Source organism: Pteropus medius, unplaced genomic scaffold, assembly GCF_902729225.1.
Source record: "Pteropus medius unplaced genomic scaffold, Ma_sr-lr_union100, whole genome shotgun sequence".
Lineage (NCBI taxonomy): Eukaryota > Metazoa > Chordata > Mammalia > Chiroptera > Pteropodidae > Pteropus > Pteropus medius.
The window spans coordinates 796496-822929 of NW_024340693.1; the positions used below are offsets into that span (position 1 = coordinate 796496).

Sequence of the window (26434 nt, forward strand, 5' to 3'; positions counted from 1 at the left end):
TGGGCTATTATAATGAAATTCCATAAACTGGATAGCTTTCCAACGACACGTATTTATTTCTCACAGTTCTGGAGGCTGAGAATTTCAAGATCGTGACGCCAGCAGATTCTGTGTCAGGCAGGAGGGTCCTAGTTCATAGACAGTTGTCTTTTCTGTGTCCTCGCATGGCGGGGGGAGCTAAGGAGCTCCGTAAGGCTTCTTTTATAAGGGCACGAACCCCAGTCATGACGGCTCCATCTCATGACCTGATCACCTCCCAAAGTCCCGCCTCCTAACACCGCCACCTCGGCGACTGGGATTTCAACAGCTGTGTTTGAGAGAGAGACAAACATTCAGATCATCACAGCAGCTCCCCACACGTCTCATCCTCCTCCTGGGACAGTGGGCAGCCCAGGCCAATGTCTGCTAACACCCCATGGACTAAAGCAAGTCACACAGCCAAGCTCACAGTCGGAGGCTGGGGAAATACCTTCCATCTTGAGCATGAGGGACGACAAAGTCACACAGCTAAGCGGAGCCAGGGGTAAATGAAGAACTGGGCTTGGCGATTCAATTCACCACAGGGCCTAGAGAAAAAGTCTGTAGAATAGTGCGTCCCCACACTGTGTTTACGGGAGAATTTCTAGCTCTGGAGTGGCAGTCACTTACCTGTTATACAACTCTAAGTAGGACGCCTTTCTGTGTCCAGCCAGATGGAGGATGACACTCACCTATAGCTGTCTGCCACAAGGCAATGGAGGTGATGTTAGCTTTTTATTGCTGTCCTGCCCTTTAAAACATCAAAACAATCTCCAAAGTAGTGTTGGGAGATTTGGGGGCAGCGGGGAGTGGGGAGGTGGGGGGGCTGTTGACCAGGTGAAGCAGGGGGCATATTTCAGGGCGGTGAAACTGTTCTCTATGATGCTGTAATGGTAGATGTGACACTGTGCTTTTGTCAAAAGCCATAGAACATTACAGCACAAAGAGTGGACTTTAACATATAAAATGTTTTAAAAACTCATTGAGGAGGTCGGGGAACTCATCGGGGACCTCCAGCATGTGAGGCTAGCTCCTTCTGTAGGTAGACGAAAAGCCTAAGACGTGTCTGTGACATTTCTGCGGTGGCTGAGATCTCCAGCCCCGGACAAAGCTTCGCTAGCACAGTTAGTTCAAAGAGAAAGATTTGCCTAAAATCAAACCATGCCCATGAGCGAGCCACAACTCGAATCAGCAAAACCGTATTGAATATTCTGGAACACAGAATCTAGAATGAGAGTCCGTGCCATCAGGAATCAATGGCAGAGTCAATGAAGAAGGTAAAGGATAAGTTCGACAAAACATAAGGAAAAGAAGACTTTCTAAAATTAAAACTAGTCTACTACGGCCATGCCACACTGAACAGGCCAGATCCCGTCTGATCTCGAAAGCTAAGCAGGGTCGGGCCTGGTTAGTACTTGGATGGGAGACCACCTAGGAAGACCAGGTTGCTGTAGGCATAAAAAATAAAAAAATTAAAAAATAAGGGATTGTAAGCTGACAAGGTCCTTGCAATCTGTGAGGTCAACCAAGGGTCGCCTCACCTGAAAAAAAATAATAAAAATAATAAAATTAAATTAAATTAAAACTAAAATAAAATGTGGTGCCCGGATTTTAAAATGTGGTAAACGGAACAGTCACTGCTAAGAACCAAACTGATATTCCGAGTGAGCAGAGTGAAGACATTTCAAACGACAGAAGTCAAGAACATTAAAAACAAGAAACTGTCAACAAAAGGATAGAAGATGAAAGACTCGAGGGACAGATCCAAGAGACCTCCGATGCAAATATTATTACCCTCAGGAGAAAACATATCTCGGAGAGTAGCATGGAGGAGAAAAGTAACAATAATAAAAAGGTGAAATAAAACATTTCTGAACTTGACGATTCAAAATGAAATGGAACACAGCCTCGAAATATTACAGAAATGCCCCAAGGGCAAAGAGACAATCTCAAAAACTTCCAGGAAAAACCCAGATCACATGATGGTAATTGAATCTGACTTATAAATTATATGCTAATCCAGCAGACAGTGGGATGATACTGGACGACTGAGAAAATAGGAGTAAGTTCTAATAATTCTATACCCAGACAAGGTACACTCTAATGCGAAAGACTGACCTTTTGGGGGCAAGCAAGGATTCGATGCAGTGCAACCCTTGTGACCCATCTGGGGAAACACGTAGAAACTGTTGTAACTAAATAAACAAACAGAAAGCAAACCTCAGAATCTGGGAAAACGAGAGCATGCCAGAAAGAGTGATAATCAAATAAATGGAGGATCTTGACGATGTGACTGGGAATTTAGACTACGTCTTAAACAAGGAAATTATAAGGAAATCCCTAAAAAAGCTTGAAGCAAAAATTGCCCACTATCTCAGCAAGGAAGCGTGCGTGCACGTGTGAGTATGGGTGCGTGCACGCATGCAGGGGATGGAGCGGGACGTACCATGCAGAACAGGAAAGTAAAATGTCTCCTGCCAGTGAGTGGGGATAGAATGACTTGTGGAGCACACGGACTAGGAGCAGAGGGATCATGCGATTTTTACGTGTTAGTCGAGAAATCCAAATTTAGTAATGACCATGTGTGATTAAACAAACACGACGAGGATCACGGAAAACGGTCTCTTTTAAAAATTAACAGTGCAATAAAGAAATGAAGATGGGGCAAAGTCAAGCTAAAAAGGACAGCAAAGAATAGCAAACAAAAAATATGGAAATCATAAAAGCAAGCGCGTCGAGCATCGCGATTACTATGAACCGAATTCTCCTCTCAAAAGACAAAGACCCTCATATTAGTTATGACATAAAACCCAGGCACGAAGTGTTTTTAGAAACGCACCAAAACAAAGTTACAAAGAAAGACGGGAAATTAAGGGAAGGCAAGCATATGCTAAGAAAATACAAAGGAAAAAAAAATAAAACTCAGCATGAATGGCGATATTAATATCAATGAAAAGGTGATTCAAAGCCGAAAGCATTATTAAAGAGGAAAAACGGAATCAGGTAAGTTAATCAATGAATAAGCTGTGTGTAAGTCATAAACATTAATAGATAAACAACAAAGCCATATAGATAAAGCAAAAAAACCCAGAAATACGCAGAGGCATCGATGAAAACATTTCACTGTGGGATGTTTTTAATATTCTTTCAGAATTCAACAGTTCAAGTATATAATTAAAGCAAAGATATAACGGATTTGAAAAATACAAAAAACGACATATTTTTCTTCTTGTATTCATACAATACACAAATTAATTATATACTTGGCATAAAGAAAACTTTGTTTAAATTTCCCAAAGCAGAGATTTTTTTTTAAACTTACAAACTGGAAGTCAATAATAAAAAGGTTTTTATAATCCTCTAATTATTGGGAAATTCCTGGTTCAAAAAGGAAATCAAAATTGAAATCACAAATTAAGAATCCAAAAGAGACTAGGAAAAACTTTAAATCAAAATCCCCTGGATACAGTTAAAGCTTTGTTGGGGGCGGAGGGAGACAGGTAGAGTAGGGATTTATAGTCTTAAATGATTTTATTGTTTAAAAAGAAAGCAAAATCACACAAAGTCATGAATATCATATTTGGAACAATCTGGATATTATTTTTCCTTGAATTTTGGTAAAATGGCCCGGGACGTCCTTTAGTTGATTTTCAGATTTTCTTCCTTTGGACTATTTTCCTTTTTCATTCTGTCCCTTTGTCGACGTAATAGCAAGAGTGAATAAAGCAATCAAGAATTTGTGTCTGAAAATTATAAAAAAAAAAAAAACAGGATGAAAATTTCCATTTAACTATTTAAGTGCTAAAGAAATTCTAGGAAGGAGGCAAATATCCGATAATAGTACTCCATACACGAATTTGATGAGATCGAAATAACCAATGGGTAGTAGGTCTAATAGCTAAAAAGGCACAGCCGTGTCACTATTGATTAAAAAGAGCAAATTTAACATTCAAGGGATCAGCAAATCTTCACAGAGAGAGCACGGAGTTTAGAATGAGACAGATTTAGGTTTGGATTCTGTGCCGGCCAAGTATTAGCAAGTCATTTGACCTCTCCATTTCTTCCTTTCCTCGTCTTTGAATGCCGGTGATAGGGCTTACCTTGCCCAGGTGTGGGAGTGGATTAAGCATGTCGTATGTGAGGCCCCCAGACGGAGCCAGATCCATAAAGACACCCAATCACCGTATAGCCTGTTCTTTTATTACTGCGCACACAGTAACACGTAAGAAACAAATAACAGAGACATTACTCCAAAAGTTCTCTAGAACCCAGGGCTACTACCTGCCCGCCAACTAGGGTAGGCTCTGCCGGTTTTGGTGACTGGCCATGACGAGGCCCTTCGACAACCCGGCCCCCACGGCCTCGTCTGGAAGATGAAAGAATCTTGCTTGGTTCTGAACATCTCTGCGTCCCTAATCCTAACCATTTATTTTTAAAATCGTATAGAGCAAGGCTGTGAAATGTGGGTCACATCTAGCAAGTGTCACCTGTGCAGCCAAAGAACAGAACCGAGAGGAGGAAGAAAGCAGATGATAACAAGATGATAACAAGATTTCACGGCCAGTGTTACACACGCCCGCCGAGGTCTGCAGCCCGGGTGTGTGTGTGCGTGCGCGCTTGCGTGTATGTGTGTGTGTGTGTGTGTGTGCGCGTGTTCCCCTTTGACTCTCCGTCTGTTCGCACTTGCTTGTTTTTATGCTCTCCCATGCAATTTTGAACCACGCCTTCTTCGGCCCCGGCATTTTTTGGTCGAGGCACACTTTTCACAAAGTGAAATGTACTGATCTTCCTGTGTGTGCAATTCGATGGTCGACACCCACACGTGTGTAACACACAGCCATGTGATGGTACAGCGTCAGAAAGCCCTGCCACACCCCTCCCCAGTCTGTGCCTCCTACCCCAAGATGGACAAGGTCTGCATGTTACATACCTTTGAACCAAAGAAATCATACAAGATGTATTATTTGTGTCTGGCTTCTTTTGCTCAGCATACTGTTTTTGAGGGTCGTACATTTTGTTGAATATATCGATAATTCATTCCTCTTTATTGTCTAGCAGTATTTCATTATGTGGATATGCCACAGCTTCTCCATTCTCCTGTTGGTGGAGGTCTGGGCCGTATCCAGTTTGGGGCTCTTAAGAATACAATGGTTATAAGTATTTTTGCACAAGACCTTTTGTGTGTATGCATTTTTTTTTTCCTCTTGAGTAAATACCTAGAATTTCTGGGTCATGGACTAAGTAAACATTTAACTTCGTAAGAAACTGCCAGATCTGTTCCCAGAGTGAGTGCACTGTCCTATAGCTACCAGCAACATCCACTCTGTGTCATCAACATTCGCTATCGTCAGCTGTTTTAATTTTCAGCCTGAAACGTCTCTATCTTTTTTTTTTATCTTATGCCAAAGAGTTAAGTTTAAGATAAGCAAAAAAAAAAAAAAATTTTTTTTGATACCAAAGATAAACATCTTTGTTTATCTTTGGTATCAAATGACTTTGTTTATCTTTGGTATCAAGATGACTCAAGTTTGGCATGAATTAATAAAAAAGATGATTCTGCGTCAAATTTAATCTCAATTGAAATAACTGTTCAAAAAGGTCACCAGCTGTAATCCACACGCTACCCATATGTATTATGTATGCAGAGCTAGGTCCCCGTGATTTAGGTCCCCTGCTTAGCAATGATCCTGCATCCCTTGTCATGTCGATTCACCTGTGATGCTTAAAGGAGGCCTCCTCCAGGCAGCCCGCCAGCAACGTGCAGGGTTGGGAGTGCCCCTTACAGGCTGACGGAGCTTATGACATCGTAACTGTGCACCGTCTCCCACCCCGACTCCCAGTGCCCCGAGAGGGAGGATTTGTTTTTCATGTATCTTTGTATCGCGTGAACATCATCGGTATTCAATCAATGGAGGAAGCTGATCCAGCGAGCGAATAAATGCATTCTTAACAATACTGAATTACGCCCTAGGAAGACACACCCTTTGAATAGCCATATATTCATGGGAGTTTTCATGGGGGGAAGAGATGGGAGGGAGCCATAGCTGAAAAATTCTGAGAAGCAGATTTCAGTTGATTTTATCTTTTGGGGGAGGGGGCTATAGAGATGATGCGTTGACATTACAGAGGCCCAAAGGGTGGGCTGTCGTGTGGCCTGAACCCCTGGAAGAGTGAAATAACCGTGAAGAGAGAAAGGCCACCACAGCCATCTCGTTCCTTTTCCTCGAGTTTTAAGTACAGAAACTCAACACCAAACAGCCATGGAGCCAGCGGAAGCAAAGAGTCGGCTTCGGCGGCTCCTCCTGCCTTTATTTTGTGTGTTCTCGGTGTCCCACGTCACCCTGCCACCTCCCAGCACCCCCTCCCCCTGACGTGGGCCATGACGCTGGCCCTTCCCCTTCCCCTCTCTCACTATCTACCTGGTCCCGGGCTCCTGGGCTGTCTGAGAGGGGTCATCCCGACGACTTAGGCAGAGAGGCTAAGAATTCAGCCTAACACACCTGCCTGGTTTCCGCTCTTTGGCACACGCGCTCAGCCCTGAGACAAGCGAGCTCTGCTGAGGTCTCGCCAGCAAAAAGCATTAGTGTCGCCCTGGACAGAGGCAAATGACAAGAAGTTCCAGGTGTAAGAATCCCAAGGGAGCCTCCCATTTGCTTGTTACTTCCAGACAGCTGGCCTCGGTGAGTGGCCATTCCAAAGCAAAGCGAAGGAGGAAAAACTAGAATCCACTGGAAGCAGAGGCTGCAGGACCCACGTCACCACGAACGGCCAAAACTATGGGGCGCCAGTCCCGGGCTGTCTAGGGGACTGGGGAGCAGGCAAGCTAAGAAGGAACCAAAGGTTAGACTTGCCCCAAAGCTACCTTGTCAGGTCACAGGCCACGTCTCAACTGTCTGGGAAGAAAGCCCAACTGGAGGACAGTGTCCCTGTGAAGGATCAGGTTACCGGGGCATCGAGGAGGGAGCTACTGAGTGGGAGCACTCTGAGGGTCCTTAGCTCGCTCTTGGGGGGCACTGCTAAGGCTCCAACTGAGAACGACACGCAGACAAGAGACAGAGGCCCCGGCAGCTGGCGTGGTTCCCGGGCCCGCAGAGAAGGGACGGCTCCATCCATGTGTGAGCCCCGGGCGGATGGGAGCGTCTGCTTCCCAAGGACAGAAATACTCAGTCTACGGGTCAACCAGACGTGGCTCCAGGAGGGAGAAAGGCGGGCGTGACACGCAGGTGTCGCTTCCTATGGGATCCAAGGCCGGGAGAGGCGTGGAGAGCAGGCTTGGGCCCCGCACCCTTCTGCTCTGCCTCCTGGGAGATCTGAGCAGCAGACCTCAAGGAACCCTCAGTGTCCTGGGTTGTCACACTGGCCCAGAAGCATCTGTTAAGAGCAGTGAAGCGCCGAGTGGGAAACACAGACTCTTGCTTCTGCCTCAGAGCGAGGCGTGACATTCGCTCTGCGACACCTGCGGCTAGAGGCTCCTTGAGACCCAGCGTTTGAGCTCCATCAGGTACCTTTGGGGCATCGGCCCTCAGTCTGAAGGCGGAAGACACTTCTTTCTCCCAACACACACACACGCACACATGCATACATACACACACATGCACACATGTGCACACACCTGCACACATGTGTGTGCACGCACTCACACACATGCATGCACACACATGCACACAGGCACACACACACACACACACATACACTTCCTCTTATCCCCAGCACAGTTTCAGTCTTGTGTGGGGCAGGAGATCCAAGAATGAAAAAGCCTTTCAGCAAGGATTTCAGAGGAGCGGGCTCTTCCGATGGTGGCTGGGGACGGAGATGGACATGCAGAGCAGTGGGGGGGGATGCTACCGAGGAGCTGGAGGCAGTTCTGAGCTCATCGAGCCTGACCACGGGGCACAAAACCAGGCAGAGATCCCCACGTAGCCTAGAGCACAGGTGGTTGCAGAAGATGGTGCACTCACCGCAGGGGGAAATACAAACCTCTATTCTGTTTGCTTTTTAACCCTCCTTCAACATGGCGTAGGTTTTGCAATATCCACAGTGCATTAGTTCAGCGGCGCGTGGATGTACTTTATAGACGTCTGCACTGGGGCACGTGCTCAGCGCTGAGGGGGTGACAGGGCGCCGTCACCAGCGTCTGGTGCGGACGGGCAGCCGTCGGAAGAGTCTGCTTTCCTGTCGTCTGCCTCTTATTCTCTGCGTTGCTGCTTTACGCACGCTCGGGCTGACCGGGGGTCCCCAAGCTACCCGCACGCCGGTTCCGCCACTAAGCCTAAACCCGGGGGGGGGCAAGTCCCTGTCATGTTTGGGAACCTGGGAATGGCACCTGCTCTCCGAGGATGTGCTACATGGAGATTCCCGTGTATCCTAAAGCCTGTCACACGGAAGCACCACCAACCACGGAATAAAGACGACAGCAGATAAGACAAAACTGTGAGAGCGTGAGAACAGCCACTGGAGAAACCCATTAACTGTAAGAAAAAGTCAAACCGAGGACCACATGGCCGCAGGCAGGTGAGGTCGAAAATGAATGAGAAGCTGCATTTTTCTTTTTAAAAAGCGGGCATGTAGTCCCTGGGGCTCGTTTTCAGAAAAAAAAATTATTTTCAGTGGGTTGAGGTTTGCACAAAAACTATGGATTTTTTTTTTTTTGAGGCAATATTTTTCTTTTTCATGAGTATTTGACTCCAGTGGCTGGAAGTTGGAACAATTTCTACTTGGCCCAAAGCAGTGTATCGTGACCTGTAAATTCATTCCCTCGTAACTCGAGACCTCGTCTTACCTTCCTGGGAAACACTCCGCAGGTACACTGTGACTCGGGAGGGATGAAGTGACTTCAAGCTCCTACAGAATCCAGGCGGGCTTTGCCATAATCGTTCTGGTACGTAGTCTGCTTCTTCGTGGGCTCCCCAGGGACTAGGGGACATAAGGGAAGGAAAGGCTCGGAGCAGAGAACTCCCGCCCTTATTTGTTGAGGACGGCCCGGCCCGTGAGCCCAGCCTGGCACACACGCAGCAGCCTTTAAGGGAAGGGGGTTGGGGGAGGGGGCGCTGCTGTCGGGCGGGGGGCAGGGGTGGGGATTGGAGATGATGATGGCCAAGAGGTTGCGTCTGATCCCCGTTTTCAGAGAAGTTGTTCTCCCTGGAGCCCGCTCTCCTGCAGGTCAGCGGGCCAGGACGGCAGGCTTCGCTCCCTGCTTCGTAAACAAAGGCCCTCTCCTTTCGTGTCACATCCTGGGCAGACCTGGCTGCGTGTGCTCCGGGGCCTCCCCCAGGGACCCAGGTGTCTTGGGACGGGCGGTTAGGAAGAAGGCTGTCAGCATCACTGCACGTGCAGACTAATGGGGGTGTGTGGGGGGCAGGCAGAACCTAATCACTTAGATCTCATCCTGATTGTTGCTCGTTTTACATGGGTCCTGATGGTTGTGGAATTATCCTTAAAAAAGTAAAGATGGTGTGAGAACTTGTCCAGTCTTTGTAAACCTTAAGGACGCCTTAAATACTGCTTTCGGTTCTGGGTGTCTCCTGTCAAAGGACCACCGGCCAGACGGACGGGCCGAGCTGGGGAGGGGACTGGACACCACATCTGAGAAGCGTGTTGGTAGAATCCGGAAATGCTTTCAGTGGAGGAAACTTAGAAGGCATATACTAAGGTTTTCACAGGATGATAGATGTAGACGGGTTAACTTCTGGGAAGAAGAGAGCCCAAGGCCAGAAGTCGAGCAAGGAAGAGCTGAACCATCTAAGAAAGAAGGCACCATCTTGGGGAGAGGCGCTCCTCTGAAGAGCTTGAGCAGGAAGGATATCACCCCTTGGCAAGGATGGGACAAGGTGACTCACGCGTGACGCGAGGACCTAGACCAGGTTAACTTCTTGGCTACCTTCTAACTCCAAGATGCTAAGCTTCCATTCTGTGACTTCTCTCTAAAGTATTACTTGGTCCCCACTCCACGTCGGGGAACAATCGCTATCTCAGACTGACACCCCATTATCCTCTTCGCCTGTGGCTTGGAGGTGGCTGGGTCACGGAACTTTCAAAAACTTTTCTGTTGAAAACAATAGGAGTCTCGATGGCAAAAAAATGACTCAGAATGAGTGCTAAATCTGAGGGTTCGCCTTGTGGATAAACTTTCAGCGAATAATGGACAAGACCAGTTTGATCCCCACCTAATCTCTTCCCCTTTCATTTTATAAGCAAGGATGGGGGTCCCCCAATCCCAACACTGGCCCCTCCCAGGTGGAGGATGTACTCATTTCTCACCACGAGCTATCCGTTCTCTTCCGAGACTCACTGCCTGAGTCTGAGGCTAAGCGCAAAGAGGCATCGTTTTAATTCCACATGGGGGTCGCTGGCAGTCTCCACGATTCTCATCAAGGTCTGGAGGAATCTTGGGGCAAGGAATGGAATCTACAAAGTTGCTTTAAAAGCCACAGGTGTACTCACCTGGACCATGAGAAGCCATTGGGAGGCTCGAGGAACATCTGTATTTGAACCCCAAATCCTGAAACTCAGGAATTTTAGCTGGAACTTGGTAATTCCGTCGAAATTCAGTGTCTGCGGGGTGCGGAAGTACCTTTTTCCATTCCGGAAACATCTGGGAACTTTGCTTCATCTTCTGAGCTGGGGAGGGGGTAGAAACCGAAAGAAACACTTATTCCCTGTAAGCTATTTCTAAATCGCATCATATTTCCATTCCATTTTGCTTCTGGCGGTAGCTTCCAATTGATCACACCCAAACCCATTCTTTTTGTATCGAGAGGTATGGTCAGGGTACTTTTTAAGGATATTTCAACCAAGAAATCATTTTCTGCTTTATCGGGCACAGGAAGTACATGCTCAAGGGGCTAGAAGCAGTTACTAAATATATCGTGTGTCAGTTAAAGGCACTCGTTTGCTCTACTCTGTGGACACAGAAGGTACTTCTCACTCCAGCAAGCTGGCCTCGTCCGTGGGGCAGGGGCAGGCAGCAGAGCAAGAGAATTTAGATAGGGCCAGGTCACCGTATAGAACATAGGACACCAGTTCCATTTGAATTTCAGATAAATAGCGAATCATTTTTCAGTGTAAGATTGTGTAGGTACTCGTTATTCGTCTATGATATATTGTTATTCAAATTTAACGGGGCACTCAGTATTTTTATTTGCTGTGTCTGGCAGACCTAGGTGAGACAGTGCATATCATCCCTATCACCTGGAGAAGAACCCCACAGAGCTTGTCCCTTACCGATGGAGGGTTAGGTAACTCCATTGTCACCAGTGGATAATAGCTCTATCGTTTCTTTGAAATAACTGCTAAAAAAAAATCCATCAGATTTATAATCATTAAATATTTATTAAGTACTGACTAGATGCCAGGATCCACAAGCACCACCAGATTACAGAAGAGAGAGTCATGGGCATCTCACTTAGACGGGGTTTACCCTTAATTCTTGCTTCGAAGTGTAGGTTCAGAGGCACATCGTATGACCCCAGCTTTATTCAGGATGAAGATGTTGAAAATGCGGATTTCACGAACAATGTCTGAACGGTGCCAATTACTATGACATCAAACTCAGGGTGAATTACTAGGACACCAGATTCTAGGTCTTTTCAAAGTAAAATCAAATGTACATTGTAAATCAAACAATATGTGATGTCATCTACTGTCACCCAAGAGCATTTTATTAGTGATTTTTAAAAAATGATCTTTGTGTAGATCCGCATGCTCTTAATTTAGATGACTCAGGACAAGAGGGCGTGGGTGATGATGATGAACCTGTAAACTGCCCAAGGAGATGACAAGGTCACAGAGAGAAGGAAACTCTAGAGCTCAAAATCAAGACCTTCCTTTAGATATTTTGGCAGACCATCTGGCCTTGTTGTAGCAAGCATCATCCATCACTTGGGTTTGTAAATTATGAACAGCTTTACAGAGCCAAACCGATTGAAATACTTGATGCATCTGCCCAACCCCATTCCTGAGAGAGACTACTCTAAAGCAAATGTGTTCACTTCCTGCATGTGTTCTGTGCCAAGTTTAAAGATAATTAAATCGTCGTTCTACCTTGAGATGACCTCGGACGAGTGTGACTAGAAAGGTACGTGGAGGACAAACACATATGGAATGCGACATCTTGCAGCTGTAACACCGGGCTGATGTTTCTAAATTATACCTCCTGAAGCTCACCCCAGATATTGAGAATCTCCGGAAGTGGGACCCAGGTGCTTATATTGTGGACAAGTTTCTCATCGACTTAAGAAGCACTGACTCAGAGGCTACAGAACCCAGAGAGAGTATGATGAGCTCTGTCGGACGAAGGGAAGGAAGGCAAGGACGAGAAGGCAGACCCAGCTCGGTTGGCCCTGACACCCGTGAGATGCAGTCTGGTTTGGGGATGGGAGGAGTGCAGGCAGGGAGGCGTCGCTGGGGTGGGGTAGGAACAGGCTGTGAAGGTCCAGGGGCTTGGTCTGCGTGGATCAGGCTGGACCGGCGGAGAAGTACAGTAAGTGGTGATCAAGACCTAGAAACAGAGCAGTTGCTCAGCGTTCCTTTGAAAATAAAATTTAAGTTGTAAATTTTCATCGATCCTTAATACTTGGCACAGTAATAGACCTCATTAAATACTTACTAAATGAACGAATGAACGAAAGAAGAAAATTTAGAACGTAATGGCTGCGGATTAGCGATTATTCTGAACCGCACCCTAGTGACTGCCTATGTGATATATTCTTAAAATAATTCAGTTCTTCTCAATGAATGCTTTTATTGTTTTTATAAAACTGCATTCCTGAGTTCCGTTGGCATTATTAGGGAGAGATGGTCTTGAAAGGGACCGGACCAACATCTGAAGTCCCCATGGGGTCTTGAGTATAGACAGACAGAAAGACCGTGAACCATTGCTCACCTGGCCCACTGCTGACCATACCCTCAAGGCCCAGACTCCTCCAGGGGGCCATTCCTGCCCTTCGGGGCCTCCGGTCCCACTGGCTTCCTTTCCGCTTGATAATGGTGACATGTTCCATAGTACGTGTGGCCCAAAGACAGACACTGGCCCTTTAAAGCGTAGGAATGGCATGCATTGGAAGGCCTACCCCAAAGTAAATCTACGGCTAGGATGATTCGAAACCCCTAGGACCCTCGGCCCATCATCCACAGCCATGTGAGAACCAGTTCTGGTATCTCGATCCGCTGTTCTCAATCACCCAGGCTGAGTTCTCCAAGCCTGGATGCGGAACCAACCACCCGTTAGTGCTTCTGACTCTTTCACCTTAATTCAATAATGAGGACACTCAGGCACGACCTGGTCCCTGTGCTTCAGAAGCTTAAAGTAGGAGCGAAACAGATACAAAAGAAGATAATTACGATATTTATTATGTGATAAATGCTGCAGAAGTAGTTATGGAGAGGATCTATAAAAACACACGGGAGGGCCACGGACGCAAAGTTGGGGGACCAGAGAAGACCCTGGGAGGAAATGAAGCTTTACCTTTAGGCTTAAGTTACGGACAGACATGAGCTAAAAGGAGGAAAGGTAGGAGGCAGCGTTCCACGGGGAGGCAGAGGTGCGTGTGAAGGCAGGAGGCCGCAGAGCAGTTCATCTCACAGCGTGGGGGCCGGAGGGGAGATGCTGGGCGGTGGCAGGGAGCAGATTAGACAGGGATGCTGAGGACAGCGGGGAGTCGCTGAAGCGTTTTAAGCTAGCAGGTGATGTCAAGTGGCACATCGGGAAACTCGCTATGGCAGAGTGTGGATGGACAGTGGACTCGAGGTTACAGCACCAGAAGAGGGAGTTGGCTTAGAGGTCATCCAAGGGAGAGACAGGGGCAGCCTGAACTGAGGCAGTGGCTGTGGGCACGAGAGGAGCAGATGGAGCTAAGAGATTTACGAGGGCATCTTGACAGGTCTTGGGTATTTATCTGCACATGGGGACAGGGCGATCTGCCCATGTCGAAAGGACAACTTTGATCGGAACCTCAAAGACATCTTTGAGGGATGCTGGCCTTTCAGATGTTCCTCTGTGACCCTTCATGTTTGTTTGTCTGCAGTGTGTGTGTGGGCGGGGGGGGGTGCCTTTCGATTCCTCACCAGAGGTGTGTATTCAGCTCAAAACTGAACCACAGGAGCTCTGGATTCTGGGACACCAGGAACAGTAGAAGGGTGTAGTGAGGGGCTGGACTGGAAAAGAGAGGGTTCTTCTATGAGAATCTGCTCATCCCTCCCCCAGTCCTGCTCCCAGAAAGCCAACAGCCAAACGTTTACCTCGCTGGAAAAAGTGATCGACAAATACTGGCATTGGTGGGGGTGGGGGTGGCGGTTCCCCAACATATAGAGAGCTCGCCACCTAGGTCGAGGACCGGCCACTAAGCCCCACCTCTGCATGTAGTTTGTAATCAGGACCTCCAGCCACTCCAACCAGCACCTCCCTGGTCGGTGTTGTGGGCCCTGGAGCTTCATATCTGGGGTAAACCCGCTTTCCTAAAAGAAGAGCCCATAGAAGTGAGATGGAAGCTTCATCAAAAATCTGCCTCCACCCCCCTTGCAGATGTGAACAGAAAACCAAAATCTCATTTGACCCTTGAGACATTCAGAGGAAACAGACACGATGCAAGGAACACATGAAAACACTGAAAACTATATCATAAGTATCCTCAAATTTGTAATAATTACGACATCTATAAAACAAGAACAGAATGCCATTAAAAAGAAATAATCAGAAAGAAGAAAGACAGCTTGGAATTGAAAAGCATGAGCGCCGAAATGGAAAAGTCAGTATAAGAATTATATTAAAAAGTTAACGGTGTTTCGAATAAACGTAATAAAGGTACGAAGAGAAAGATCCTAGCAGAGAAAAAGTAAGAAAATCACACACGTTATAAAATGTCACAATGTCAAAAAATAAAGAGCTGATTTTAAAAGCTTCCAGGAAAGAAAAAAAAAAAAATACGAACGGGCCAGGAATCAAAATGGCATCAGAATTCTACATAGAAATCCTGGGTGCCAGACGTCGGTGAAAAGAGCGTCTTCCGAGGGACCGTGACTGTCACCCTAGAAGGACAGCCACACTATCGAACACATGTAAGGAAGGAGAAAGGACATTTCCAGATCACGAGGAGCACACGCAGAAGTGTTCCTCCCACGCGCCTTTCATAGGAAGCTACTGGAGGATGCGCTTCGAAAAAACGAGGGTGGGGGACAAGGCAGAGGAAGATGTGGACTCAGGAAACGGGATTCGGGGCAGGCGGAGGCCCAAGAAACACCCAGAATGGTGAAAAAGGAAGTCCCAGGGCGCAGGTGGCACAGGCGGGAGGCAAATCTACCCAGCGACTCCTCGAAACTGGGGGAGACTGATGGACGGTGGCAGAAGAAAATCTTAGAGTATGACAAAGTATTTGGAAAAAGTCACAGGCATGTAGAAAACCAAGCAAATGAAGAAACCATCAACTATTAACTCCGGTAAAAACAAAACGAAACGAAACCCAAAAGAAAACAAAAGGTAAGAGAAAATATAATTCTGAAATACCGGCTGGTTCAGCAATAAATGTTGACATAATCATAATATATCATATCGCCATAATCATAACACTAACCCTAGCGATTGAATGGACCAAACGTTTGGAAAGTCATTGCATGGAGGCGATGGCTGGAGGAAGTCAGCGGTAACGCCTAAAATTGACGGATCGAACAATAGCGGCATAAACACCTTATTTTAAAACATGGAGAAGAAACGGTCTGGGGGTGACCGCGGATGGGACGTGGGGCTGGGAGTGAGTGGGAGGGGCGGGCGCAGGGACCGCGGGCAGCTGCGTTTTCGTCCATGCACGTGTGGGCTCCATCGAAGGCTTAATTTTTAAAAGCAGTAACCGAGTGGTTAAGAATTGGCAACAGCCCGTGGGACTCGATCCCTTCATCGGCACTCGGCTAGGGGTCCCGGCCCTTCAGCCCAAGAAGCCTTTCATGACCTCCCTCCTCGCCTTTGGCTAGATGTCCTACCGTACGCTGCGGGGCATTTTCCCGCAAAGTGCACCTTCTATAACTTGACCGTTTCCCTTGGTAACTTGCCCTTTCCCGCGTGGACACTGCGAGATCCGCGATGTGACTCCGGCGCGTCGCGCCTCGGCAGAGAAAGGGGCTCGCTCACCTTCGGCTCTGTCCACAAAGTCCTGCTTCGTGTGGGAGATAAACTGGTTCGCCAAGGCCTTCCTGACCTCGTCCACGGCAGCGGCACTTTTCCGAAGGAGGTAGATCCTCTGTGACACCTCGTGACCCGGAGGTAGCGTCCAGTGGAGGAGGTCCTGTCGACACAAACGTGACATTGGAGAAGAGGCGACGGCTTCCCCTGCTGGAATGAAGACCGCGCGTGCCCGCGTGTGCGCCTGTGAGCGTGCCCGCACGCACAGATCCTTCTCAGCCCTTTACACCCGGACGCCACCCTGCAGACGCCCTGTGCGCAGGAGCCTGTCCACGAAGCCAACAGTTCCCCAGCTGCAACACAGGCCCTTCGTCCCTTCCTTTACTTCCTGTCAGTGAAAGAAAATGTGATCGCATAGAGCAAAGCATTGTGCCTCCACCCAGACATCGTCAGTCTGTGACTTCTGTGAGTTGTCACTCTGGCCGCACGCGCACCCCGCCGGGAGCCCCAGGCCCTCTCCCCGCTCTGCCTCGAAGAGATTTTGTGATGACAAACTTGAAACCTCCACTGCCTTTTCTCATCTTCCCTCTCTCTTCCCTCCTGCTTCCTGTTTTCCTGAGAAAATTGAAGCCCAGGAAGAGACCCTTCATCGGCCACCACGAGGCCACCCAGCAGCGCCCTGCCCCGCCTGGTCCCCTGGAGCCCGCTGCGTCTGGCCCCGTCCAGCGCATCGCCCCAACTGCTCCTGAAGCCTCCATTTCTCCCTCTGTCCTGGGCAGTTGCTGTCGGGACCCAAGCCTCCCTGTGTGTCTCCTGTTTAAGAACAAAACTCCCTCTTCACCCTGCTTCCTTCCTCCACGGACTGAGAGAGTTCTCAGTTTGCCTTTGTGGTGACAATCTGCAAACAGTTAGGTGGCACTCGCTGTCCCAAATTTACCTTTCCAGTCTCGGAATCTCCAGGCTCCCCCTCCAACCCCTTCTCTCTCTCATAATTTCTCTATTTCAATTGTACTTCAACTGAAAATCGTTTTAAACTGAGGGGTTGGGGGGGAATTAGTTAGCAATAAGCGTGAGAAGGTGGGCAAAAAGAGCCTTAGAAGAACCATAACTGTAGGTGATGAAGGATCTTTGGGGTGTATTCGAACTCTCGGTCGTGGATCATCAATACAATGTTAAATTGAGGAGATAGGTAGATATTATCTTACTTGACTGATATGAGACTTGTGGCTCCCAACTGTTCTCGAAGTCCTGGCTTTGATCAGATCTTTAGGATACGATTTCCAAGTGAACTCGTCATTGTAATGTGTCTGATTGAAAATAGGGTCATTCAGGAAATAGGTGTACCCTAATCTTCTGGTACTTTTTGGACTATAAGGAGAGAGACCAGAAATTAGATTAAGAGATTAAATGCTAAGTCTCACAATGATACACACACGTCAATTTTACCTGTTGTGTTTTTTAAAAAAATTAACTACTTTAAGACTTGATGCCAGGATCATTTAATCTCCAGATTTCCCTGAAAAGAAGCAACCCTGAATCTTAGGACAGCTCTTAACAAAAGTATGGGAGGCTCTAAAAATGACATTTAAAGGAATAGAAATCTGAACTTCACTAATTTTCAAATGCATTTTTTAAAGAGCTGAGTATTCTCCTGCATGAACAGTACTGCAATATGACCACCCAGGTGGTGAAGACGACTTTCTCTCTAGAAACGTCTTCCAGTTATTAAAAGGAATGAATTAAGAATTAGAGTGTCACTGGTTTGCAAGTCCTCGGTGAAATAATGCATCCAGTCAGTTTCCATTGACAGCTTAGAAAGAGGGGCCACCAGGTTTCACGTGCTCTGGATGGACATATTCAACATCACCCGTTAAATATTTTTGCCAAAATACCCAACCTGAATCTGAAGAAGACTTTGGGGTATCAGATTACAGGACCTACATGAAATGGGGAATATTTTAAATGGCACAATGGGGATGAAATCAGAAAAATCCAGAACGATAATCTGTTCTTCAACAAAGGAATTCTCAAAAAAAAACAAGGGAAGGAGACGTATAGATTGCATGAGACAAGAAATGTAATAACCAAATGGAATTAATTTCCATCCAACTGTGTTTTTTTTTAAAAAAAAAATGAGACAGTTGGGGAAACTTGATCTCTGATTGGCTATATTTGTTATTAAGGATTTTTTTTTTAGGTGAGATAATGGCATTGTTATATATTTTTAAAGAGTCCATATAGATACATAAGGACTTTTAGAGATACATGAAAAATACTTAGAATTGAAATGATAGACAGTTGCTTCAACATTATCCAGTGGCCAGGCCGTGAGGAAGGAACACATAAAAAGTGTCTATGTGTCCTTGATGATGGAAGCTGGGTGACAGCTGGAGTTTCACTGTGTGTATCTCAAATATTTCATATTGACTTTTTTATTTTTTTAAGGAAGGCTGGGTTAGATTCCGGTTATTTCTGTACGAAACCAAACATCTGGGAAGCAGGACACATCTGGATGGTGGACCGTTTGACTTGGTCACCCAGATGTGTGGGGTCAGGCAGGACCGTGGTCCTCTATCCAGGGGAAGTGATCAAAGGTACACAAAGATTCCTCAAGGGGGACAGAGCATGGGGAGCTTTAGAGGCGTCGATGTCCATCTCCGAGGGTCCTCTGCCAGCGGGCACCTGCCCGAGAGCAAGCCTGCACGGTGGCGGGTCCTCCCTTTCCCACAGCCCTTCCCCACTCCCCGACGACACCACGTTTCTTAAGAAGGCACATGACACCTCGTACACCCGGGGTCTACGCCTCCGACCCGAGAGGCGCCCCGTGGAGGAAACCTTTGTCCTAGATTCCAGGGCGGTCTCCTTGTCATCCAAAGCCAGCCACCGGCCTCGGTCTCGTGAGGGTTTCTGAGTGCGTGCAGGGCGGTGCCAGAACCAGAGTGTCATGGTACATGAGGAGTGTTCTGAGCTCAGCCACGCTGCAGTGGCATGGCCGAGAGTGACGTCTGCTTTTCCATCTCCTAATGATTATAAAATGCTCATCCCTCTTTAGGGAGGAGCCTCTCAGAGGAGAGCAGAGAGTATAGCATGCTTAAAATGTCTCTTTCCCCCTACACATTTAAAGGTAAGCATTTTTTTTTTTTCCGCTTTAAAAAACAGTCTCTAAGATACATCTTTAGCTGGAAACAAAAGCATGTCTGAGGAGATGGAGCAGGACAGGGTGGCGGTGGTGATTCTTTCCAGTGTAACTGCCATCTTTTCTGAAGCCACCAGATTTAAAGACTCACTGGGTAAAACTGGTACCTAAAAATCTTGTGATTTTTTTTTCTTCGAATTTTCTATTCGTCATTCAATGAGTTATTTATATCTTATTTTTTAACCTGATTTTATTATGAAATATTTACCCCAATACAGCCAGTCTTCACATTGTGTTGTCAAATATTAATAATACATGACAGTATGTGCCGGCTTGCCAGACCAATTAATTTTCACCATATGTAATTTTCTCTTTCCTTAAACGCAGAATAAATGTTTGATCTGGCGTCTAAAGAAATCGATGAAATTGTTTCTGATTTTTATACATGATTATGATTTAAGCATTCCCTACAGTCAAGCACCAAAGGTCTCCACCCACGAGAACACGTTTAATTAAGAAACATCAGATTTTTTTAAATCATACTCCTCACTTAACAGATAACTTACCTATTTAGCTATACATTTCATTGCATTATTTTTATGACTAGAATATTATTAATCATATCAGACCTGAATATTTTTATACTTCCATGTCTACTGTTAATTACCTTCCCTGAAATATGCATTCCACAATTTATCAGTAGTTTCCATACTATTCCTCGAAATGCACGTTAATAGTTCTTTGAACTGGAAGTGCGGTCAGATTTTATTTCGATAGTTAGTAAACCTAATTTCGCTTGTTAGTTTGACTACAAGGACTGATTTTGCCAACTAGTTAAACCTGGTTTAAATTATGTGAGTTAAATATTCAGCTCTGAGATTTTGATAAAACTATAGTTAAAGAATGTGATGACAGAAGCCTTTTATCAAAAAAAAAATTATATTGGAAAACATTTAGTAAAACTAATGTTCTCATTTTCTGAGTCCTTTTAGAGTATATAATATTAAACGAGCTTCCTCCAAGAAAGAGAGGAACAGATAGAATTTAGAGGCATTTGGTAAGACGAACTTTTCCAGGATACTTCTAAGAAAACGAGACAGGAAATAACTCAATAACTGGATGACAAATCATCTAATTATTTGCTTTCAATGAAATTGAACGAGTACTCAACCAAGGTGCCAGCCAATCAATCATTAAAGGTCACCTCGTGATTTTTGGCATATAACTCAGAAAGAGCTCAGAGTATTGAGTGACAAGGCTACGTTAAAACTCCCTTCATTCACGTCATCTTATTTATTTGAAGTTTCTTAACACCAACCTCTGCAATTAAAAAAAAATAAATAAAAAGCAGCAAAAAAAAAAAAAATTAATGCCGAATCCCGTCTCATTCTAGAGACAAAAACATTCAAAACTGGATACATAAACTGAAAACAAAACAGCCCCATTGATCTCATTAAGATGCAGTTCCAAAATGGTTAATTTTTGCATTTAGTAATTATTAACATGTGTAATGTAGTTATTGCTTTGAGTAATTGTGTACTACAAATAACTGTGATGCTCAATACTGAGAGTCACATAACATGTTTAAAAATTAATTTCAATTAATATACTAAAATAGTTGCCGAGAAGTAGAATGGAGTGATCGATAAATTGCTTTCAAACATAAAATATATTGCAGCAGGGTAAAATCTTATGGAGGAAGTAGAGGGGGAATGAGAATTCAAGGAGGAAAAGGAATGAAATAAATGATCTATTAAAGAAGAGCTTGTGTATTTTTCTGAAGGATAGTAACGTGTATTGATTTCCTAGGGTGTTTAGATTCCCGGTTGGTTGTTTTCAAAGGAATGACCCAGTCGTTTCATTTTTAAACGTCAATATGTAGGATGCGCTGTAAGTTCTCTCTTTTGCAACTATGTACATTAACGATAAAAACGTTTCTGCGAACACAAATGTGTGGATTGGAGGCCCACTCACCTGGACTTCCTTAGTACCCATTTGTTTTTGGCTTCGTCCCAAACGTTTTCTCTCCAGACGACTGTTACCGTAGTCTGGGAAGCTGGCAGAACCATTACTGTCAGGTAATGAACCCCCCACTTAAGGGACATCGTGTGACTCAGAGGGAGAGCCAGTAATAGAAGTCTTACAGTCCTGTCCTTTTGCAAGTCTGTCAAATATTATGCTGGGGGACAGCGAACGAACAATTTTTGAGGAACTTCTTTGGGCTCGTCGCCTCAGAAAAAGCACCAACCTTAAAAATGAGCCCCGGGCGGCTTGTTACCTGCCCAAGGCCGCAGAGGTAACGGGTCAGAGCAGGGGCAGAGGTCAGAACCCATCTCTGCCTGCCACACGGCCCTGGTCCTGCCGCTCCTCCATATCTGACGTCTCGATCGCTTGAACTTTTAAGGTGAAAAGATCCTTTTTATCGGAAACACTTCAGGGAGTTCACGCAGCCTAGTGAAGTTTCTCCGGGTTGATTTCCCACCTACCGCTGATGCCACGCGAGATGCCGGGCTCTGTCATTCCACCCTTACCCCCACCTCCCACCCCTCACCCTCCAACGAGCTGCAAGAGCAGCTGATGGGTAGAAACCCCCACCACCCAGCCACCCAGGTGGAGCTGGAGACATTGCGAGCCAACGCTTGCAAAGCAGAGCAGTGAAGCTCAGGATCCGGGGCTGGCAGCCTCCTTCCAGCCTCCAGGACCCACGTGGCCGGACACGCCAACTCCTGACCATCTGTTCCTTCATGCGGCCCCCACTGCCTGCCTTCACGGCTCGGGTAGGGGACTCGATTCATACTCAGGGTTCGGGGAGACCGACTCCACCAACCTAGTTATTGTTTTGCTGTAAACCGTGACACGCGGACACGCGAGGAAGAACCCACGTGTCTGCTTTCTTAGCTTTCCTGCAGGAAGGAGGTTTGGACGCTGGAGGGGGAGGGGACTCTCTCTGATGCTCAGAAAACAATGCGTGTCATGGGCCCCACCTGAGTGCATGTTCCATGAGCCTTCTTGGGTTACTCTTTCTAATTGTTTAGAATTCTACGTAACAGGGCACCAGGGGACAAATTACAGAGTGTGCATGTCAGTCCGATTCGAGGAGGGCTGTACCGAGTTAAAGGCGGCACGGTGCCTGCCTTGGGCGGGAATGCCGTCTTCGTGGTGGTGGCATAGGAGTCCCAGCGGGTGTCACCTGTCGAAAGTACAATAAAGCAGTTTCAAATGGGTCAAACTGGCATACTCTGATCAGATGTCGTTTTGATCATTAAAATCGTTTTTGCGAGAGAAAAGCATTTGGAATAGTAATTTTGAGTCCAGAGGAATAAAGAGCTACTCGTGGCCTCTGCTGGGAAGTGACGCTCAATTTAATTATCTGGGTTTCCCCCTATAGTAAACTAAGTCTATTGTTTTTCTTCAGAATTCATACACGCTATTTAAAGAGTTCAAGCGCTATGTAAAAAAATGCTACCGTCTTAAGAGGTTCACTCTTTCTGATTTAGAGACCAGCTTCTCCTACATTCGACATACCTGTAAACACACGAAAAGATTGTGCACAGGGGGCTCAGAGCTTGCACGTCGGGTTTCAGCTGAGACACCATATCCTTGCTCCTTCTTCTCCCTGCTCATCATCCCCCTCCTCCCCAGCCCTCCTCCCACTAGCCCATGTTAACCAGTGTGCCTGTTCCTTTCCAGACTTTTGTAGCTACTGATAGAATCATATACAGATCTGTATGCACGTGCATAACTATGTTGACCTATGGGGGTTTAGTTCTCACCATTCTGTTCTACAAAAATGGGCTCATCTTACACAGAGGGTCCTTTGCTTCTGCATTTAGCCGTGTCGTATGGGACCCCCCCCTCCCCAGCTCATCTCGGGCGCTCTAATTCATTCTCCAAGGACTGTACGAGATTCTGCGGTGTGTGTTGTTTAAAACTGTGAGAGTGGGTGGGATCAATAAAGGAAGGAGCATAGTTAGAGGGGATGATAACCTGGGGCACACCTGAGCACACCTGGGGCACACCTGGGCACACCTGGGCACACCTGGGCACACCAATGAGAGGTTGGGGAGACAGGAGAAGCCAGGGAAGGGGCTGAGAAGAGCAGTTGGTGAGGTGAGAGGAAGACCAGGCGGGGATGGACCCCCCCGAGCCAGAGGAAGAACGCCTTTCCGGGGGGAGGGAGGCATCGCCATGGCAGACGCTGGCCGGGTCCAGAGGGACGAGGACTGAAGACGGACCACTAGCGTCACAGTCAGAGTGGCTCCCCCTCTGCTAACCACAGAAGTCATCGCCCTAACCCCCACTGTCCACCCCGCAGCACCTAATTTCTCAAGAGTATATATTTTAAGTTCAATTTGGACCTCCTCTAAATCTTCACCTCTGGACGGTTAGTGACCCGTTGTCTTTTACATTTCTCTAGAACTTGGTCAAAATGAGCCCCTTAATGTTTGAATAAACCGCCGTCCGGGGTCCGTGGCCTCCCCTGTGGGACGCTGTAGCCACATCTCATTTGTTGCCTGCGTCTGCCCCCATTCATGTGTCCTGAAGACAATGGCTGTCGAGTCTCTTTCTCAAATACATTTTTGATTTCACAAATAGTCTTCAAATCTGCAGGCCAACGCCAAGCGTACAGAGCCCCGAGCAGACGTTTAGTTTTGGCCATGTGCGTACTTTTTACCTTTTGCCTCCCCATCTCTCCCGACCAGGGCTTGTGTTTCACTGGACAGGCCCTTGGGTCCAGCCGTGCAGCTGGATCTGCTCACCTGTGGCTGTTTACCTGGTGCCTTCACAGCGGTCAAAGTCCCCCTCCCCCGAACCCTGCATGGCACACTCACACGGGCTCCTGGTGCCCGTGCTCTGGCCCCACTGGAGAAGAAATGACATCATCCTTTGAGATTCCTGCTCTCATGGGAGTCACTTAATGCTTTCAGGCATTTTATTCCCGCAGCAGAATTAAATGCCTTCGGTTAAGAGGGTGTCAAGTGTGGACAAGGAAGTGGGGGGAAGTGTGAGGCGGGGCTGCTCCTCAAAGAAGCCGTCATTTAACCTGACTAGAACCTCCGAAGGACCTGGTGGCCACCAGAGAGGCTGGAAGAGGCAAGGAGGGGTTGTCCCCTAGAGACACCGATAGGGGGCACAGTCCGCCAACACGTAGAGCCTGCCTCCAGAATGCGAGAGAATGCATCTCTGCTGTTGAAGCCACCAGTCGTGGTAATCTATGGCAGTCCTAGAACCAACACAGCCCTTCGGAGCCCAGCATATAGCCATAGTTCAATAGCACTTGGCCCACACCGCCATCATCAGCCTCATCCTTGTCTGGGGACAAAGCCGGGCAGTGACACAGCGGGCCCACTCCGGAAGGGAGGATGGAGCAGCACAGAGTGGCTGCGCGAGGCCCCAGACTGGATGTTAGGAGGCATGTTTTGGAGAGGCGAAGAGGGAGGGCACATTTGGAGCAGAATCAGTCACATTGGGGTGCCTACTCTGAGCAGCGGGGACCCTCCTAACTGAGCTGGCGAAGACGAGGAGGGCAGGAGGGTGGTTCTGGGCATGTTGAGTTTGGGGCCCTTCTGTGACATCCAGGCCGATCTGGCAGACGGTCGACTATCATGCTCTGAAAATAGAAAGAACATCCCAACTAATGGCACAGACGAGAGCCCCCTTCACGTAGAACTGAAGCCCTGTGACAGGCGCGGCCACTCGCACAGGGGATGCAAACAGAGAAGGATCAATCCCGGAGGACTCCGGCACTTCTCGACAAGAAGAGGGAGATGAGACGGGGGGCTGGAAAGAGAGGCAGCAGCCCGGAAGGAGTGCAGTGGGGGCACCCAGCAGATGCTCCCCCCCCTTATTGCCCTGCCACCATATAGAAACTGGGGGTTTTACCTATTTCTCATACTCATTAAGCATTTTCATGTCCTTTCCTTAATTGACAAAGGGGTGAATGGAATGGAGAACACGTTTCATTCATTCTCGTGGGACTACAATTCTGGGGAATTTGCGGTGGAACCATCCCAACTCCTCCGTAGCCACCGCAGAACCACAATCCTCCAGCTAGAAGGCTGCGGGAGAGGCCGGGACAGAGCTGGCCACACAGTCATGGAGCCGCTAGCATCGCAGCTCGAGTGGATCTCACTCCACCGACATCGACAGCTGAGTTAGGAAACCTGCCACATTTGCATGCAAAAGTCGTACTTCAAGCACTAGTCTGTTAAAATACAAAAGCACTTTGAAAGAAAAATCAGCAAAGGTTAACAAGGGACAGCTCAAGGCTGCTCCCAGCCTCTGCTACAGCCATGAGTGTGTGTGTGGGTGGTGGGGAACACCGCCTCTGTGGATCCCCTTGGGGGCTGTGTCCCTGCGGTCTGCACCTCCCCACTTCCTGAGCTGTTTCCCAGGGGACCAGGACGCCTTCGGGGGTCTGCTGTCTCCAGCTTCTCCCCTCTTCCTTCTTTGTTTCTGCTTTTATTCTTCTGGAAAGGCGCTAGCCCCTCCTTTTTCCTGCCTCCTCCCTGCCGAGCAAGGAGCATCGCATGGGGTGTGTAAAAGTGCCAGGGCATTCTGGGAGGGGGCTGGCGGAAAGCAGCGCGAGGCGCTGGGAACCGGCGAGGTTCTGAACGCCCCACTCAGTCTCCCCTTAACCCCCTAAACGGAGCGCCACCGCGGGGCAGCGGCAGACACCGCTGAAGCCCCAGGCGCACCCCACCTGCAGGGGGGACCCCTCCCGCCCCCACCCTCAAAAGCTTACCTGGCCGGATCCGGGGGCCGCACTGCGAGGGGCGCTCATCCTCGTGCCCAGGCTGAGCCATTCTTGCCTCGACGGGCAGTGGGGGCCTCGCGCCACCGGACTGGGCGCTGCGGCCGCCGCCGCTTTGTGACGCGTCGCCATGGAGACGCAGCGCGTTCTCAGAGGCTCCAGGCTCAGCCTCCGCGGCGCAGGGGACCAGGTGCAGGTGCTGAGAGCGAGAAGGTGCGCGCCTAGAAAGATGGATGGATCCCTTGCTTTCTAGGGCCCGCTGGTTCGCAAAAAGCTTTCCTGAGCTTTGTCTCGTGTATTTGGGGAGAGGAACGAACCAAAGAGGAGGAGACGGAAGAGAAAGTGACGCTGTCAGATGTTCAACCGCAGCTTCTCATCCGTTCTGACGTTCAGCTTAAGCGAATGAGGGCCAAGTTGTCAC

The 26434-nt window shown here is 47.6% G+C and overlaps 1 protein-coding gene and 1 pseudogene across 2 annotated transcripts; one reads left to right on the plus strand and one right to left on the minus strand.

Moving 5' to 3' along the window:
• Nucleotides 1–1355: 1355 nt before the first annotated feature.
• Nucleotides 1356–1475, plus strand: LOC120603143 (uncharacterized; annotated as a pseudogene).
• A 2011-nt stretch (nt 1476–3486) lies between these two features.
• TEX26 (testis expressed 26) lies at nt 3487–26434 on the minus strand. Of its 2 annotated transcripts, XR_005652649.1 has the most exons (7): nt 26005–26434; nt 22368–22449; nt 17329–17491; nt 16133–16286; nt 10459–10635; nt 8798–8931; nt 3487–3761 (listed from the first exon to the last, which is right to left on the minus strand). XR_005652649.1 is itself a non-coding variant. In XM_039862241.1 (6 exons), the coding sequence occupies exons 1-6, from the start codon at nt 26063–26065 to the stop codon at nt 8852–8854; spliced, it is 717 nt and encodes a 238-aa protein (XP_039718175.1). In that variant the 5' UTR covers nt 26066–26434; the 3' UTR covers nt 8743–8851. The 2 variants fall into 2 exon arrangements, 1 of the variants encoding a protein (XP_039718175.1); XM_039862241.1 differs by lacking the exon at nt 3487–3761 and having other exon boundaries at nt 8743–8931.